The sequence below is a fragment of the Pygocentrus nattereri genome, chromosome 23, assembly GCF_015220715.1.
Source record: "Pygocentrus nattereri isolate fPygNat1 chromosome 23, fPygNat1.pri, whole genome shotgun sequence".
Lineage (NCBI taxonomy): Eukaryota > Metazoa > Chordata > Actinopteri > Characiformes > Serrasalmidae > Pygocentrus > Pygocentrus nattereri.
Window position 1 is genome coordinate 13693030 of NC_051233.1, and position 17363 is coordinate 13710392.

The 17363-nt window shown below is 37.2% G+C and overlaps 1 protein-coding gene across 10 annotated transcripts in view; it reads right to left on the reverse strand.

Moving 5' to 3' along the window:
* The window catches only part of sh3glb2b (SH3-domain GRB2-like endophilin B2b), a 58566-nt gene that overhangs the window by 25726 nt on the left and 15477 nt on the right, over positions 1-17363 (reverse strand). For all 10 annotated transcript variants that reach the window (XM_017701709.2, XM_017701714.2, XM_037533379.1 and 7 more), the window contains 3 exons: positions 16710-16838; positions 8218-8351; positions 6559-6651 (listed from right to left, as the gene is read on the reverse strand). In XM_017701709.2, the coding sequence (XP_017557198.1) occupies positions 6559-6651; positions 8218-8351; positions 16710-16838 (356 nt within the window). The remainder of the gene's footprint in view (positions 1-6558; positions 6652-8217; positions 8352-16709; positions 16839-17363) is intronic.

Sequence of the window (17363 nt, forward strand, 5' to 3'; positions counted from 1 at the left end):
GGGGTAAATGGAAAATCATGTAAATAAAAATTTTCTCCAAATGATTCCTTTAAATGGGCGCAATGTGTCCTTAGCTTGAGAATTACTGCCAAGAGTGATCAATATCGCATGAAGGAGAACTTCTGTTATTCTCAAGGTTTTAATGCTCAGAGATGTACAGTGGTGTGAAAAAGTGTTTGCCCCTTACTGATTTAGACAAAGATAACACAAGTAAACACAAAATGCAGTTTATAAATTAAGCTCTTTATTATTAAGGGAAAAAGTAATACAAACCTACAGGACCCTGTGTGAAAAAGTGATTTTCCCCCTGGGTTTTTGCTGCTTGACCTGGAAGATGTGGTAAGTGGAACAAAGAATTCTGCTGTCTACCCAAAAATCCTGAAGGAGAATGTCCAGCCATCTTTTCATGACTTCAAGCTGAAGCACACTTGGGTTCTGCAGCAGGACAATGATCCAAAACTCACCTGTCCACCTTTGGAGTGGCCTAGTCAAAGTCCTGACCTGAATCCGACTGAGACTGTGGCATGACCTCAAAAAGGCGGTCATGCCACAACAATTCTGCAAAGATGAGTGGGCCAAAATTCCTCCACAGCGCTGGAAAAGACTCATTGCCAGTTGTCGTAAATGCCTGATTGCAGTTGTTGCTGCTAAGGGCGGGCCAACCGGTTATTAGGTTTAGGGGGCAATCACTTTTTCACACAGGGTCCTGTAGGTTTGGATTTCTTTTTCCCTTAATAATAAAGACCTCCATTTATAAACTGCATTTTGTGTTTACTTGTGTTATCTTTGTCTAATATTTAAATTTGTTTGGTGATCTGAAACATTTAAGTGTGACAAACATGCAAAAGAATAAGAAATCAGGAAGGGGGCAAACACTGTATTTTTTAGGTAGGACAATATATCAACGTGATTTTGACTTGTAATGCTTCACTTGAAATGCTTCAAGTGCCTCTAGATGTGAAAACTCCATCATGGAATATTTACTAGCTGTCAGTTTGCACTGTATTAATATAACCACGGTTATTTCCATGATTTGTTTATCCGTATTATAGATGAAGAATGCTGGGCTTTAGTCACTGGTAACACTTGCATTACCCCACCTGCCCATGCAAATCTGGTCCCAACTGTGTACTATTTTGTATTGTCCACATTCTGTTTCATATTCAAGCAGGACACACCACATTGCTGTCCCTGTTTGTACCTCACACTTTAAATGCCACTGAACAGTATGACTATAGTATAAGAGATTAAATCTACTGTACTTTGTCAGGCGTGTGTGAGGGTGAAAGTAAGGTCAGGTGCTGCCATTTTCACATCAGACATCATGTTACAAGTGAATGAGTGCGGCATATTTTAAGTCAAAAGGGGAAAAACCCTTGTTGAATAACAAACCTTGGGCTGTTGCATAAGCCACTCTGTGGACAGGATCTAAGCATTTTTGTCATACTGGCACCCATATGTGTTGCTTTAGTGCTCAAGAGTTCAGTTACCTAAATGATCAGATTAGGAGGATTCTTTACTCTGCCTTACAAGAATATTAACACCTGTGGGATGCAACCAGATTTTCTATATCATTGTGTTCATTTTCATATTCAAAACACAATCTGCCCCACTGTTTTTAATAACTTATTTTTACTGGGTGAACTCTAGGGTTTTTTTTTATTTGTTTGTTTGTTTTGGGTGTTTTTTTTCCCAATACTTCCTTAAATCTACTGAATTTCCTGCATTAGGAGCTCAGGACATTTTAACAGCTGACAGCTTGATGTCATTTTTTTTCTTTGAAGCTTAACTTTACCTTGCATCAGGGGTTCTGGACCTTAACTGAAAAACAAAAACATTCAAATTCTTCAATTTTTGCCAGCATCAGTATTTTTCATGGATTGTTGCAAATAAATCTAGATCTCTATCCAGTCTAGGCATTTTCATTAGAATCATTAATTACATATTTAATCGTAATCAGTATTTCTTTGGTTAACTACAAAAACAGCTTATTTGCAATAAACCTTCTTAAGCCTATTTAACTCTCTTCTTCCTAAATGCAGATGATACATTATCTATAGAGATCAAGTCACTCTGCAATATGCTATATAGGTCACATTAACTAACATGCTAAATAGGGTTGCAGCGCTAACCGGTTCCACGGTATACCACGGTATTAAAATGCACGGTTATCATACCGTGAAAATCTCATACCGTTGCAACCCTAATGCTAAATTACAGTGGACATTTTAAACTGAGCCCACTGACTAAGAGCCCACTGACTACTTTCAGCGATTAACACACAAATCATCAATTATTATTGGGGAAGCCGTGCTTACTGTGTAGTTCTAAAGCAAACACAGAATAATATAGAATTAGAACCAGGCTGTGCGTAATACAAAAGACAAAATAAATATGCTTCTGAGTGAGATTTAAAGCTTGGTTTGTCCACAACTCTGCATAACACTTGCCAGTTATAATACATGTATTTTGTTATTGTCAGCTTACCAGCTGTGCTTACTGAGTCACAGCTTAGGTCTCGTAAACTTCATAGTGCCTGAGAATGAATCATTCAGACTTTCCATCCCTTCAAGTCTCCCTGCCAGTAAAGTCTAGGACGTCTGATGGAGTCATACTCAAACTTGACATTTACAGTTGGCGTTGCCTTGCCAAATGGCCGTGACAGAGACTAGTAAGGAAGACTGGAGATGAAAAAAAAAATCATCTATCTGGATGTGGTTAGCAGGTGTGGTGACTTGTGTGCAGCTACGCATAGTCAGTTCTCAAGTCACTGAGTTAATAGTCTGAACAGTCTTCAGTTATATGAATACTGTAGCCCCGGAGCAGAGCTTCCCATAATGCATTTTTAAATTTATTATTCTAAATTATTCGAGTTTATGATAATTAGCTTTTTTTTTTTTTTTACGTTCATCAGTTGTAAGCTGTTATCATATGAAGGGCTGAATCTGAAAGGATTTAACATACAAATGGTGAGTGGTTGCATGACTGAATGCAGAGTTGAGGAAAAGAAAGGCTCCATCTCCATATACTGCAGAGCACCCTCCTTCGGAGCGTTGGCTTGTCCAAAACAATTCAATGTTCAGAAACAGACAGTATATAGATGCAAAGAAAGTATTTTCGCCAGTTACCCTGTGTGCACACCGAAGCAAGTTTTAAAGCAAGTGTAGGCAGGCAGCAAGTTTGACTGGATTGTGTGGACATGCTAACTACACTTTTTTACACTTACAGCTTTTTTCCAGAGTGGCAGAGTCACTAAAGAGCTGTCAGATGTTTGCAAAGATATGATTAAATACCTAGTTTAGGGCAAAAATAGATATATATAATAGATAGCTGTTCATTTTCCCTAAGCAATGACTTACTCTTCAGTTTCATAGCTGTTGTGTGTGACTCACTGGTCTGGGGGCTGCAAAAGAGATAGATCTGACATCTAAACATCTGACATTTTCTACATTTGAAAGTGTTTTTTTCTTTCCACTGAATTTGACAAATATGCAAATTCTGAATTTCATTTTGACGGCCCTGCTGGCTAATTTTATCAGAGAATATATCCGATGTACCTCTAAAATGTGAAAAAGGCATATGAATACAGCATTCAGTGTACTATTATTTTTGCGACCCTTGCTTAATGAAGCGTAGTCCAGCTATTTCTGCACTGTTTTTTTCCATGACTGCTCACTGCTCTTTTTAAGAGACATGGAACTTGGTTGACTGGAAAAGAGAGGAGAAAGTCGATTCAAAGGTTAAACCAGGGGAAACGAGAGAGAAACAAGAAGCGGGATGAACACAGTCACACACACACACACACACACACAGGTACTCACATCTCCCTCACACTGTGTAAATGACAAAGATACATATTAGTGTACATAAGAGGAAGTACAGGACTGCTATCTTCACACATAAATACAGACAGATTTACCTAAAAAACGGAAATATGGAAAGCAGCAGCTTGTTCACGGTATTCACCTGGGCTGGTTTAACTCAAGGGAAGCAATTTGAAAGCAATTAAATATTGATAAGCATAGCAATAGGGGTGGCCAATATGGCAATACTTATTATTATCATGATATGTTACATCATACTGCGCAGTGTTTCACACCAAGGTATTTGAACACCCAACAAAGTATATTTCAACTGAAAAAAATAGAGAAGTTTTATTCATCCTTTTTTAAGAAACAAGAAAAAAAAAACTTTCAAGCGCTACAGGAATGCAGTTCGGCTCAGGGGGAGGAAGCGAGCGAGACAGAGTGAAGGAGATATTGAGTTTGCTTAGAGTTTTTTAAAACTTATAATTAAATGGTTAAGATGTAAACAAAGCTATCCAGAATGGTTTGACGTAAAAAGCTCAGTTACAGAGAAACGTACAGAATTGTGGTGATGGCAAGAGGAACCAAAAGTCCACGTCTAAAAAGTATAAAAGGTCAAGTTATTACAAGACGAAATCATGAATGTCCTATCTGACTTCTGAGATATTTGTTTACGATAAAGTTTTGCAATAGTCAGTTTAAGATTTTGCCCCAAAACCTTTTTTTGGACCTGTCTAAACCTGTTCATAGCCGATTACATGTACATGCAGAGTGGTGTAAGGCAAAATACCCCCCTCCAAAAAAAAAAAAAAAAAAAAAAAAAAAAAATCATCAAGATTACATGACAACTCAGTGTAGTGTTTTGAATAGTAAATAAAATAGCTATGTTTGTGTCGTAGACATCGCAACCCCTGGTTCCCATCACCGATCACATGTTTCTCTAAAACTTTTCTCTAAAATGTCATTTCATGCCAATCCACTCTAACAACTTTACTTACACCTCAGCGACTGAATTATGCGGAGATTTTGGAAAATTAATGGAATTCCCCTTTAACAGATGAGTACCTCAAAACATTTTAATGAGAAGCCACATGATGAGGAGGAGAGACTCCTAGCTCAGGTACTCTGTGTACAAATTCACAGAGAATCGCTTTGCTGTCATTTAGCTTGTTTAAACTACTGAAATAGAAATGGCTGTAGACCGTCCATCCATCCATCCATTATCTTCCGCTTCTCCGGGGTTCGGGTCGCGGGGGCAGCATCCTAAGCAATGAAGCCCAGACCTCCCTTTCACCAGCCACTTCCACGAGCTCTCCAAGGGAAATTCCGAGGCGCTCCCAGTCCAGCTGGGCGATATAGTCACGCCAGCATGTCCTGGGTCTTCCCCGGGGTCTCCTCCCAGGTGGACTTGCCTGTGACACCTCCAACTCTACTCCGAGTCCCTCCCGGATCACTGAACTTCTCACCCTATCTCTAAGGGAGAGCCCAGACACCCTGCGGAGGAAACTCATTTCGGCCGCTTGTATTCGGTGGGTTTTTATTCATCCATTTTTTGCTCTCAAAAAAGACAAACATAAATTGGGCTTAAAGACTTAGTGTTAGTAATATTTGTATGTAACAAATACCTACAAGCTGTCTAAATGTTTTAAAAAAAATGATAATATTAAGATTTTGGTTACTTCTGCTCTTGCTATAAATTCAAAAAAAAAAATCTTCCCACCACAGCCCCCTAACACAGCACCAAATTATATTTAAAACCTGTGGGAAACACTGCAATACATCATACATTTTTCAAGCATATCACAGATATAATCAGTGCTTAAAGTACAATTAACAACTGCATGTTGTATTAAAAAGAGCATAATTTGGGCTGTTTAACTGGATTTAGTTTAAAATAGTGAATAGTGAATAGTCTTTGCATTCAGACTTTATGATCTTTTTTTTTTTTTTTTTTTAAATGTGGCAACAATGATTCTTTTTTTTTGTCTGACTGAACTTAAACCTTAGAAAAACTAAGTATCATGAAAAATGTTGCACATAAGATGTCGTAAAGTATCATGATGCTATATTTTTGCCATATCGTACACCCCTACATAGTGGTTTCGCCTGTGCAATCAGTTTGGACAATTCTAGTGGTCTCAAGATTAAACTGTCCCTGCATAAAAACAGCTCTTAGTGATAAATGTGGCTCAGACCAGCATACCTACTAAAGAATTTCTGACTCATCAAAAATTTATGCAACTAAAAGAATGCCACTGAGTTGATTCTGACTTATCCTGTTACAAGCTTAAAAAGGCTTGAGGCCAAAGAGGTGAATTGGCTGCACTAAAAATGTTAAGCTTAAGCTGAGAGAGGCAGAAGTAAAGTAGAATGACTAAGATGTATTAAAGAAGACATTCTGCACACAGGCTAGCCAACTTCCCTTGCTATTAAATGAGTTCCAGGAATTATTTCGGGCAGGGAAGGGGTTTGTCTGGAGGCTTCCTGACATGCTGATGCAACTCCGTCACGAGTGCACACTTAACCACAAACTTCCCACGTGGTTCCATTATGCAAGGCACTGATTCATCAGGCAGTGCTGCGTAACTGGCGGTTCCTCACTGTGGCAGCAGCCAATTGGGCACAATTGTGGAAAACTGTGAGGTGAAATATTGGGGAAATGGAGGCTACTGGCAGAAGACAAGGGTGGATCCAGAAACAGAAGTGGCAGCTAACAGGAAGATAAGAAAGGTCAAGAGGCGAAATGACTCACAGCAGCCTTGGCCTCAGCTAGCTTCGCTTTCTTCAGCCGTGCTTTGCAGACGTCTAGGTCAAGCCGTCGATTCTCTAATAGCCTTCTCTCTTTCTGTAAACAGAAACAGAGCATGAGTCTTGTTTCAATATCTGTGCTTTTTGAAGGGCCGAATGCTTTGGGGAGAGTATCTAATTGTGCTTTTTCTAACCAAAATTATTTCCTACAAATAAAGCTCTAAAACATCCTGTCTTTAGTCTTAAGTTCAGGTTTGTCCACATTAAGATAAAGATCGCTCACTACAGATTCAGATGGCTTCTGCTAGCAACATCAGCACAATAATTGTGTGTCACAAGCTTCATGAAATGGTGAGCAGCTGTGCACAAGCATAAGATCACTAGGCATGATGCCCTGTATTGGCTGAAGCGGTGTGAAGCATGCCACCACTGGATTCTTTGTTTTCTGGAGTTGATGACTCACACTTCACTATATACCAGTTTGATGAACAAAGCTGGGTTTAGTGCTTGCCAGAAGGTCATTTCCCACCTGAATGCACAATGCCAACAGTAAAGATTGGTGGAGGAGTAATAATGGTCTGAGGCAGTTTTTTAGGGTTTGGGCTTAGCCCCTTTGTTAGAGGGTTAATGTTAATACTACAGTACACAAAGACATTTTAGATAATTGTATGCTTCCAGCAGTTTGGATAATGTCCTTTCCTGCTCCGGCGTGACTGTGCCATAAAGACATGGTTTGATGAGTTTGGTGTGGAGGAACTCTAGCGGCTGTACAGGGCCCTGACCTCAACCCCTCTGAACACATTTGGGATGAATTGGAACGTCTATTGTGAGCTCTTTTGACAAATAGGCACAAATTCCCACAGGCACTCCAAAATCTTGTGGAAAGCCTTCGAAGAATAGTGGAGGCTGTTGTAGCCACAAAAGGGGGACCAACTCCATCGATTAGCTACCATATGTAAAAATAACACAGGAAAACAACATTAAAGTGCAATGAACTGGAAGTGTAAGTAACCTCAATCAAAAAAGAATTTGTGACTGTGCCTTATGATTTTTTTTAACTGCAGATACACAAATCAATTGAAACCACCATTTGGTAACATAAATAAATGTAACAGCTGATGTAAGTTAATGCCAGTGAACTTATGTTTGTCAAAGTTGCCTAAAAACTATAATATCCTTTTTTTTTGCTTCTGTAATACTGTTCTTATCTGGAGCTTGGTTAAGATTATTAATGTGGGAACTGTTACGCTGTAATAGCTATCACCATAAACTCAGTCCTAACTGACATGGTCATTGTGGCTGAACAGATGAGATCAGACTTTAGAGTTTGAATGTTTCTTTATCACAGCCCCTGTCCTTTCTTCCAAAATACATATCTGTTTTTTTCTGGAGTTCAGGCTTAAACACTGAATGTAGTATGCCAGACTGTCTTTAACTAGGTTAAATAATAATATGGGACACAATAAAAATTGCAATTGCTGCGATTTGAAAACTGCACTCTTTCAAATTGCAATTTCAATATAAGTGATTAATGATTCAACTCCTATTTTATTGTTAACAACAACAGTTAGTTAAATCTGAATACCAGAATGCACTGGACGTTACGATTTTCTAAAACCTGATGGGAAAAGCCACACTGATCTAAAATCTCATGACAACTCACCGAAATAGTTCTCCAGTCACCCTCTAGAAAGTTCCGGAGAGGAGTGAGAAAACTGACAGCCGATGCTTGTAAGAACTCTCTCTCTGCGCCTCCAAGTTTCTTCTGATACTCGCCTACCGTGATCAATGTACTGCCTGCGAACACATGCACATACAGGATATAAGACAACAAATAAGACAAATTAAGTGTTTTGGCCAAGAACACCATCTCAATAGTGAGTGAAGAATGTGGGTGGCAGAATCTAGTAGCATCTTGTGAAAATGAAGACATTTTCGTGGACTGTGCAAAATACATGGAGATACTGCAAGACAACCTACTTCAGTCTGTTAAAAACCAAAGTTTGGAAAAAAGTTTTTTAGCAGGACAGTAAGCACAAGGGCAAAGAGTGGTGAACATTTGGCACTATTTGAAAACTGCAGTCCACAAATGTCAATCAACCAAACAGTACCACCTGGAACAAATCTGCCAGGATGAATGGGAGAAAATCTCTTCCAAACAGTCTGCTGGAGAAATTTGCATCAAGAGCCGTTATTGCAGCAAAAAATGGTTCCAACAATTTTTTTTTTTTTTAAGATCTGTTGACAAATAATACATTTTGAACGCTAGCATAGCTGGGGAAAAAAGGTCTCTGCCACCTCCTCTGCCAGACTTTAACTCCAGCAACAAGTTTGAATCAGTCAGCGGTGCACTTGACTCAGCGACCTTAAACAATGACTCAGAGCAATGTTTCAGTAACAAGATTTCATCGTTAGACACATGAAAGTAGCTGGTTCTAGAAGTAACATTGCTATATCTTGTTTTCAAGGAATCTCTCATTCCCACAGCTCTGAGCAAACTCGAGGATGACACCATGGCCATTCATGCTGAGGTGAATGATGTCTAATCCCAATAAAGCAAAGTCCAAAAGGAGCATTTTGCCTTAGTTCTAGACACAATTAAGAAGACCAAGACCAACATCCTCATCTCAGACCCCTGCCCACATACGGGAGTGTAAGCGAAGCGTTAAGCAGGCTCTACATGCACCACTGCTGGTTTCCTAGGCTGGTGCTATAAAAATGTGAACAACTGAACATTACAGTGGTAAACAAAGGATAATGAGAGACTGTGATAGTGATAGGTAGTGATAACAGCAGGGAGGTAAGTGCTTTTAATTATATGAACAATACATTGAGCAATAAATTACACCTTGCATTACTCAATGAAAGGTCACCAAATAACAACTTTTCTGATTCAAGATCTTATTAAAGGGTGTAAGCTTTATTATGTTTCTGCCAGAAACGTGGCCAGATGAATGAACCAGAAATTTGAAGCTGCTCCTGAAAGCAGATTTATTCATACAGTAAGTCAGGGTGGGCGAGGAGGAGTGGCATGCATTTATAGTACAGTATAGTGACTAACTCCAAAAATATCACTGTTAGTTGATTTATGTCTTTAGAAAATGTTGCAATCAAATTTTTTTTGGTGATACTTCAATGTTATTGTAATATATAGACCTCCAAAATAATAGTTTTTTGACAGAATTTGCTAAATAAATATCAATGGTACCCACAAGCTATGATAAAATTCTTCTCTCTGTGGACTTGCATACTGATAATCCAGCAGACAGTAATGTAATCCTGGTAATCAGTAAAGATATAAACACAAACACGTCCCTTGTTTTCTTATCAGGTCATTTCAGTATATTCTTTAAAGTCAACATAGAAATAAGGAAGGAAATGCCAGAAACATATTTGAAAAGAGGCTACACTGGCTTTATTTTACACTGTTGACAAGTTTAAAAACACTGATAGTAGTGCATCAAATACAGTCTCCTTCCTATCATAAATCAGAGCACTTATGGAGGAAAACTAAGCTACAGGTACATTATGATTTGCTCAAAAAGCAGATCTCCACCTACAATAACACAATGATGACATCTAGACAGTCATACCTCTCTAATTAATTAATAATTCATAATTAACAAACAAGCGTCAGCCAAATGCCGTAAATTTAAATGGATATCAAACACAAAGATAAGCGTCAGATGGTGATTTATCTTCGAAAATTTGTGAAGAGTTCACCTTCCTGATAATTCATCTGGATCAGTATTGACATCTTCCTCTGTTAACAATAATCAGGAGCTTATACTTGGTATAAATAAGTTTGTCTAAATGTAATCTTGACCCTGTTTCTACTTCACTCCTTAAGATGCTTTTTGACCGCTTCAAAATGATCTAACTATTGTTAATTATTCACAACTGTCAACAGATGCTTTCCTTTCTTTTTTAGGTTGTAGAATAAGTTGTTTTTAAAAATTGCAACTAAATGCGTATCTAACATCACAAGTTATATGAGAAGTTTCATTCAGGTTTTTATTCAAACCATCATACACAGACAGTATTGCTGATACACAAATTCCTTGTATTACTGAATCTTAACGAAGCTTTGATACCACTGATCACAAGATTCTGAACCACAATCTTAAATACTGGTTCGGCCTCTCAGGCACAGTTTTAGAATGATTTCAACCATATTTGAAAATAAACTTTGTTTCAATGGGTCAGTGAGTCCCACAAGGTTCAGTTTTAGGGCTTTTGCTTTCCTTTTTTCTTTGTTCACTTGTTTGTTACTTCTAGGTGATGTCATAAGGAAACATATAAATTTTCATAGCTAGGCAGATGACACACAATTATACGTTTTCCATACTCTGATAACTCCACTGACAGGCTTACGGGGTGTGTGTTAGATATTTCTCAGTCCATGTCACAAAATTTTCTATAATGAAAATCACGGCCTCTTTCGGTTATGCTTCTAAACTGTGGAACTCATTTTCACCTTTTACTAGAGATTCAACCTCAGTTGACACTTCTAAGAAAACTCTTTAGCTTTTAATTAAAACTCTGTGTCTTTAGTATTTTATTTTTTTTATTTAATCTGTGTCATTGTCTTATATTTTTTTAAATTAAGTTTCTTTTCTTTACCTCTCTGTAAGGCACCTGTAAGCAGTCACAGGTATTAAAAGTGCTCTGTAAATAAAGATATCATTATTAATATTCATTCTATGGGTTTCAAAGTGGAGACTGTATATGTTAATTTGGCATGTTTTGTTTCATCAGAAAAATGTATTTACTTATTAATTTATAAAAGGGGTTATTAGAGAAGGATGCCATGAATAGCGGCTCACAGCCACTATAGTTAGGGTTAACAGCACCTATTTCCTTTGAAAGAGAATTAGACAAATACATATTGCTCGGGCACACAACCGATACTTAATATGTTTATTGAAGTGAGATAGAGAGATTAAAGGTCCCTCATTATAAAAGGGAAATACATAAGCATTTCCAAGAAACATGCTAATAAACAACCGGCACAATAAGCTAAATGACTGCTAAAATACCAAAGATAACATCTATGTTTAAAACAGGGCAGAGCTGCCATCTTAGCCCCTTTGTTTAGAGACAGTGACATTGTGTGTGTGTATATATATATATTGAAATGACATCTCTTTACAGTGACTTAAATTACACATAAAGGTTTTTGCTTTCTCCTTTAAGTTACCATTTTGGGAATATGTGTTTTTCTTCAGACTGTGACTGGACACCAATCAGCCACAACATTAACTCCTTGCCTGTAGACTCAATGTCCATTTTATCAGCTCCCCTTATCATATAAGTGCACTTTGTAGACTGTAGTCCATCTGTTTTCCTGCAATACCCTTCTACGCTGTTTTTCAGTGGTCAGGACCCCCACAGAGCAAGTATTACTTGGTGATGGATCATTCTCAGAACTGCAATAACACTGACAAAGTGATGGTATTTCAGTTTGTGTTGTGCTGGTATGAGTGGATCAGACACAGCAGCGCTGCTGGAGTTTTTAAACACCTCACTGTCACAGCTGGACTGAGAACAGTCCAACCAAGAATACCAAGCCAACAGCATCCTGTGGGCAGCTTTCTGTGACCACTAATGAAAGACTAGACGATGGCTAACACAAACTGTGCAGCAACTGATGAGTTACTAGAAGGTGGAACAACAAGATACGCCTGTGGAACAGAGTGAAAATTGAAAATATTGCTTTCTAATACTAGCCCCACAGGCCTGGTGCTAAAGGTTATTTCACACCTGAATTTCTACAAAGTTCGCTTTGTTCTTGACAGCTTTTTGTTTGAATTTTCCTTTCCACTATAAGAAAATCAAGAAGCCAGTTTCAGCTTTGACTAATTTCTCAAGTCAATTGTCTCATGCATGCCTTCCATATTATAATATATATAATCTACATCTACTCATGCAATTAATCTAATCAGCCAATCATGTGGCAGCAGTGCAGTGCAAAATCATGCACATGTAGGCCAGCAGTTTCAGATAACATAAACATCAACCATCAGAAGGGGGGGGGTGTCATCCCAGTGATTTTGACCATAGCATGTTAGTTAGTGCCAGATGGGCTGGTTGGAGTAAAACTGCTGATCTCCTGTGATTTTTACGCAGACCAGTCTCTAGAGTTCACGCAGAATGGCGCAATAAGGAAACACATCCAGTAAGGGGTAGTTCTGCGGACAGAAACACTTTGTTAATGAGAGAAGTCAATGGAGAATGGCCAGACAGGTTTGAGCTGTCAGTAAAACACCACAGTTGTCAGTAAAACACCACATTATTTTGTCAAAAAGGAGTTTCTTAACATAGAGGCACTTGTGTTCTCTGTGGCTAAATTCAAGCTAATATGTAACATTACTGTCCTACCTCACATTTACAAATCAGAACATGTAAAATTACAGAAAAATTTAGAATTTTACACAATGAAGTTGGCTGTTGGCTGCGAATTCCCAAGCTAATAGAGGAGCCAATGACAAAGTCTACTCATTTAAGACAGCAAGACAGATGGTTAGGGTAAACAAAACAAAAGCTAAATGAAATATTTTGATGTGATTTCTACTTTTTTCTAGAAGAAGGCAATGTGTTAAATGAGCAGCAATTTCTATCCTAATTCATGCTGAGATTTAATATTCCATGCAAATAAACGTAAGAGACATCCTGTGGTAAACTGGCATTACCCATCTCCCCATGTAAAACTAATCTTTCCAAATAGAGCTTAAGACTCTCCACGAACAGTTTAGACAAAACATGAGTCATTCTAATTCATTCAGTATGCTTTTTTCATTATTTGATCAACGTTCTGAGAAAAGGACAAAAGTTATAACACTCCTCTCATCATCCTCAGAACCAGGAATATTTTATACTTTCTTTTTTATTATATAGTTAATAATTAAAATGAATTACTTCACATCTTTCAATTACTAATTTCCTTTCAGTTGTAGGGGCCACAAGAGTGTTACAATAAACAAACCACAGCTTGTTATGAGTAATTCTTCTTTTAACCATGCACTAAGGATGTCCACTATGTAATAGGGTCATTTTCAAGGCATTCAGTAGCCATTGTGTTGGTGTGGATAATTCAGTCAGGGAAAATATTTCAAGAGGAAATTCATGCTGGGCTAATCACCCTTACACATGTTACTTCATAGAGCTTCAAAGACTTCCAGGTACTTTTTTAACCCATCAGAGTGTAAAAACATTTCAGCGGGCCTTCCTGTGGTTTATTAAACTGTCTAGACTGTATTATAATGCAGCCAAAGCAAGTGCACCATATAGTTATAAAGCACACTGCATTAAAATAATTTAAGTCTAGGGACATTTTATGTTATGTCTTTTTCATTATTTTGAATAAATGAACAGAAATTGCACAACAAAACTAGCAGACAATGCTTTCTTTCAGGTGTTTTATGTAGAAGATGAACTAAAACTTAAAGAAAAATGATCAAAACATGTATTTTGACTTTGTCAATTAATGTTCTTACTGAGTATTGAAAATCAGTATGGCACCGAGTGATTCATAGTCTTCAATGCAGTCTGAGCAAAAGCAAATTAGAAAACCCTTCATCTAAAGCCACGTTTTATTTAAAAAATCTAAATGCATTTGAATTGGCACACTAATTCAAATGAAAGTGTTTCTCAGCAACAAAATGTCTGTGAGAACAAAAAAAATCCAAAATCAAGAGAGGAAAAAAAAAAAAAAAAAAAAAAAAAAGTACTGATGTCTTGGAAAGAGATAAGTGTTTAAAAGCTGGCACATACTGTCCATACTGTCATTACTCTATGCCTAAAAGAATTCAAGCAATCATACAAATGAACGAACAATCAACAAATACTAACCTAAACATATTTCTAAACACTAACCTGAATAAAGGAAAGAGAAAATGATGTTTGTGCCATTTTTACTTGCTTTACTTAAGTATTCAACTAATTTGGATTGTTTTGAGTTTCCATTATTAACCATGATAGTTATTGTTGCCTATAATAACTTTTCAAATGGATACGAATGAACATATAGCTGCTGTTGGAAGAAAACATTGTATCTCCATTTTAGCTTAGTTTTTAGTTTTTGACATAATTTGAAAATGCCTGTTGACCTTTACATTGTGTGTAAATTTCAAGATGAATGGACCAAAAGAAACAGCCAAAAAAATTACTTTATTAAAAGTACAGTAGGTTTTTTCTTTCTCCTGTAAAGTTATCATTTTGGTAATACAATGCTTTATCCAGACAACAGCGATATGATAACGATATGATAGCTTGGAAAACAATGAACAAACAAGACAAAAACTGTATTCAGATAGTGTCCCAGACTACTTATCTAATAGACTACTCCAGACTACTGTTAAAGATCTCTCACAGGTTTATATATAACATAATATATAATCATATGCTATAACAAAGCTAGATACATCTAAATACACAATAGATTTGATACGACATTTCACAATGACAAAAAGATGACTTCATCACTAAGAAAGTTATATTTTGACTAAAAATGATAGCCGGATAGTTGAACAATGGTTCAATGGTTATCCAGAATGTTTGTGGATAAAGTAACTGGACAGAATATAGTATCCAAAATGTTTATTTGTATTTGCAAAAGTACTTTGACCAAAAAGTGTAAGATAAGTAATTTAGACAAGATGTTATTATTATTTAAATGTACACTGCATTAGCTATTATTAAATAAGAAAAACATGGTAATATGACAAGTTATTCCATATTTTTAGTGGTGCCAGTGGTACATCAAATGTTAATCATTATTTCCTCATGCTAAATCTGTCCAAAGAAATACAACGGCTCCCTCTAGTGCTGATCATTGAAAATCATGTTCGGTTTGTTGAAGCAGTGTTATTCAGGTACAGTGTTTTCATTTATTCCACTATACCACACCGCTCAGTGCCGTATCATTTAGGGTGTATTTTAAAGAGTGCATGCACTTTGTGGGAGCTTGATACCTGTTCACTCTTTGGTTAATGCCATTTTACCAGCAAGTCATTTTATTAAATAAAAATAAAAGATGGATGCAGATTAATGGGGAGAACATTCAAGAGCAGTATGAATGGTGTGACATTTTTAAGGAGTTTCAATGGAGGACAACATACACGAACAATGTGAATGAAGGAGAACATTCCAGAAGAGCATGAATGGGAACATTCAAGAGCAGTGTGAATGAGGGACAACTCATTAGAACACTGTAAGGGGGGAAAACAATCAAAATAGCATGAATGGAGAAGAAGACAGTGTGAAAGGCAGAGAACATTCTAGAGTATGGGTGTTGAACTCGGGTAATTTCTGGCATTGGCATGGCAACAACCAAGATGAAAGATCAGCAGTGTCCCTAGAACTAGAAGATTTTGACCAACATCAAAAGGATTCATTTGTTCTCTGCTTTGTCACAGATTTTTTCATTCAGATTTGTTTGATTTTTTTCAGTGTAAACAACACAGTGAAAAGATGGAGATGTCCTTGCAAGTTTTGGACACATACCATTTTGTTCTTCCTGGATGTGTTTTTGTTGTAACCCTGTTTTAAAAGTCACCCCTACAATGGTTTGTGGTAATGTTATTTTTCATGGCACATGGCTTTTCTTAAAAAGGTAAGTGGTTCTTAACGATGTTAAATGACAAAATGCAGCAGACTCTTTGACGATAGAAGTCAGGCTTGAGAGAAGAATGTCAGTGTCCTCTACATACTTAGAAAATACAGTTCTTTAAGGGTTCTTTAGTAAAGAAAATATTTTTTATAGAACCATGAACACTCAGATCATTGCATGATGAAAGAGTGCTTTGCATTGTGAAAGTGTTGTTCAGACTGATGGAGAATGTGTTGTATATGCTTCTATAAAGCACCTTTTTCAAAAGGGTTCTACATGGCACCAAAACGTTCTGCTATAGTTACAAGCTTGACATCACAACAACAGAAAAGCCATTTTTGGTGCTATACAGAATCCTTTTCAAAAAGGTTCTATATAGCACCATGCTCAGCACATTCTCTATCAATCAGAGGAGCCCTTTCACAATGCAAAGGGGTTTCTCTGGGTGTTTATCATTCTATATAGAACCATTTCCTTTACTAAACACCCTTGAAGAACCACCATTTTAACTGTGTAGGCTTTAAAAAGGTTTGGGTTTTACTTACCATAAGGAGTTCCTGGTCCAAAGTCTTTGGCAGCATCCTGCATGTACTGTCCCAGCAGCTCCCCATTGGTGGTTCTGGTTGGGATCTTTCTGTCCAATTTCTCATAGAAGAACTCCTCAATGCGAGCACCTGAGTAGATACTCATATTAGATGGGCAAATAGACACCTTAAGGTTCATTTCATGTCCTCTGTCTCTATACGCACTGCAAACTGTGTATGAGTACTATTCAACTACATGGGAACTACGATGGAATGGAAATTGATCATTTGATAAAAGACTTTACTCTTCAGGACTGAGTGTCTTGTACTGTATTTTTTTTTCTCATGTTTTTATCAGGGTCACATCAATATTAACTTTACAGGACACTGGAAAGAGATACATCACAGATGTCCCTTATGGCTTAAGCTTACCACATGCTTATAAAAGGAATTTCTAGGGAAAACATCTGGAACTTCATTTAGCTTTAAAACATTAATGAACAAATCATGTCCTCATAAAACTGCTCCCTACAAACAAAGGTATAAGAAAAAAAAGCTAAAAAGAACTGTCAAGTTTTATGTTCATACATGCAAATATAAATCTGACACTGCTGTAAATAAGGGACCTTTTATACAGTAATTTCTGCACAATATAAAATGCTTTAAAACAATCCC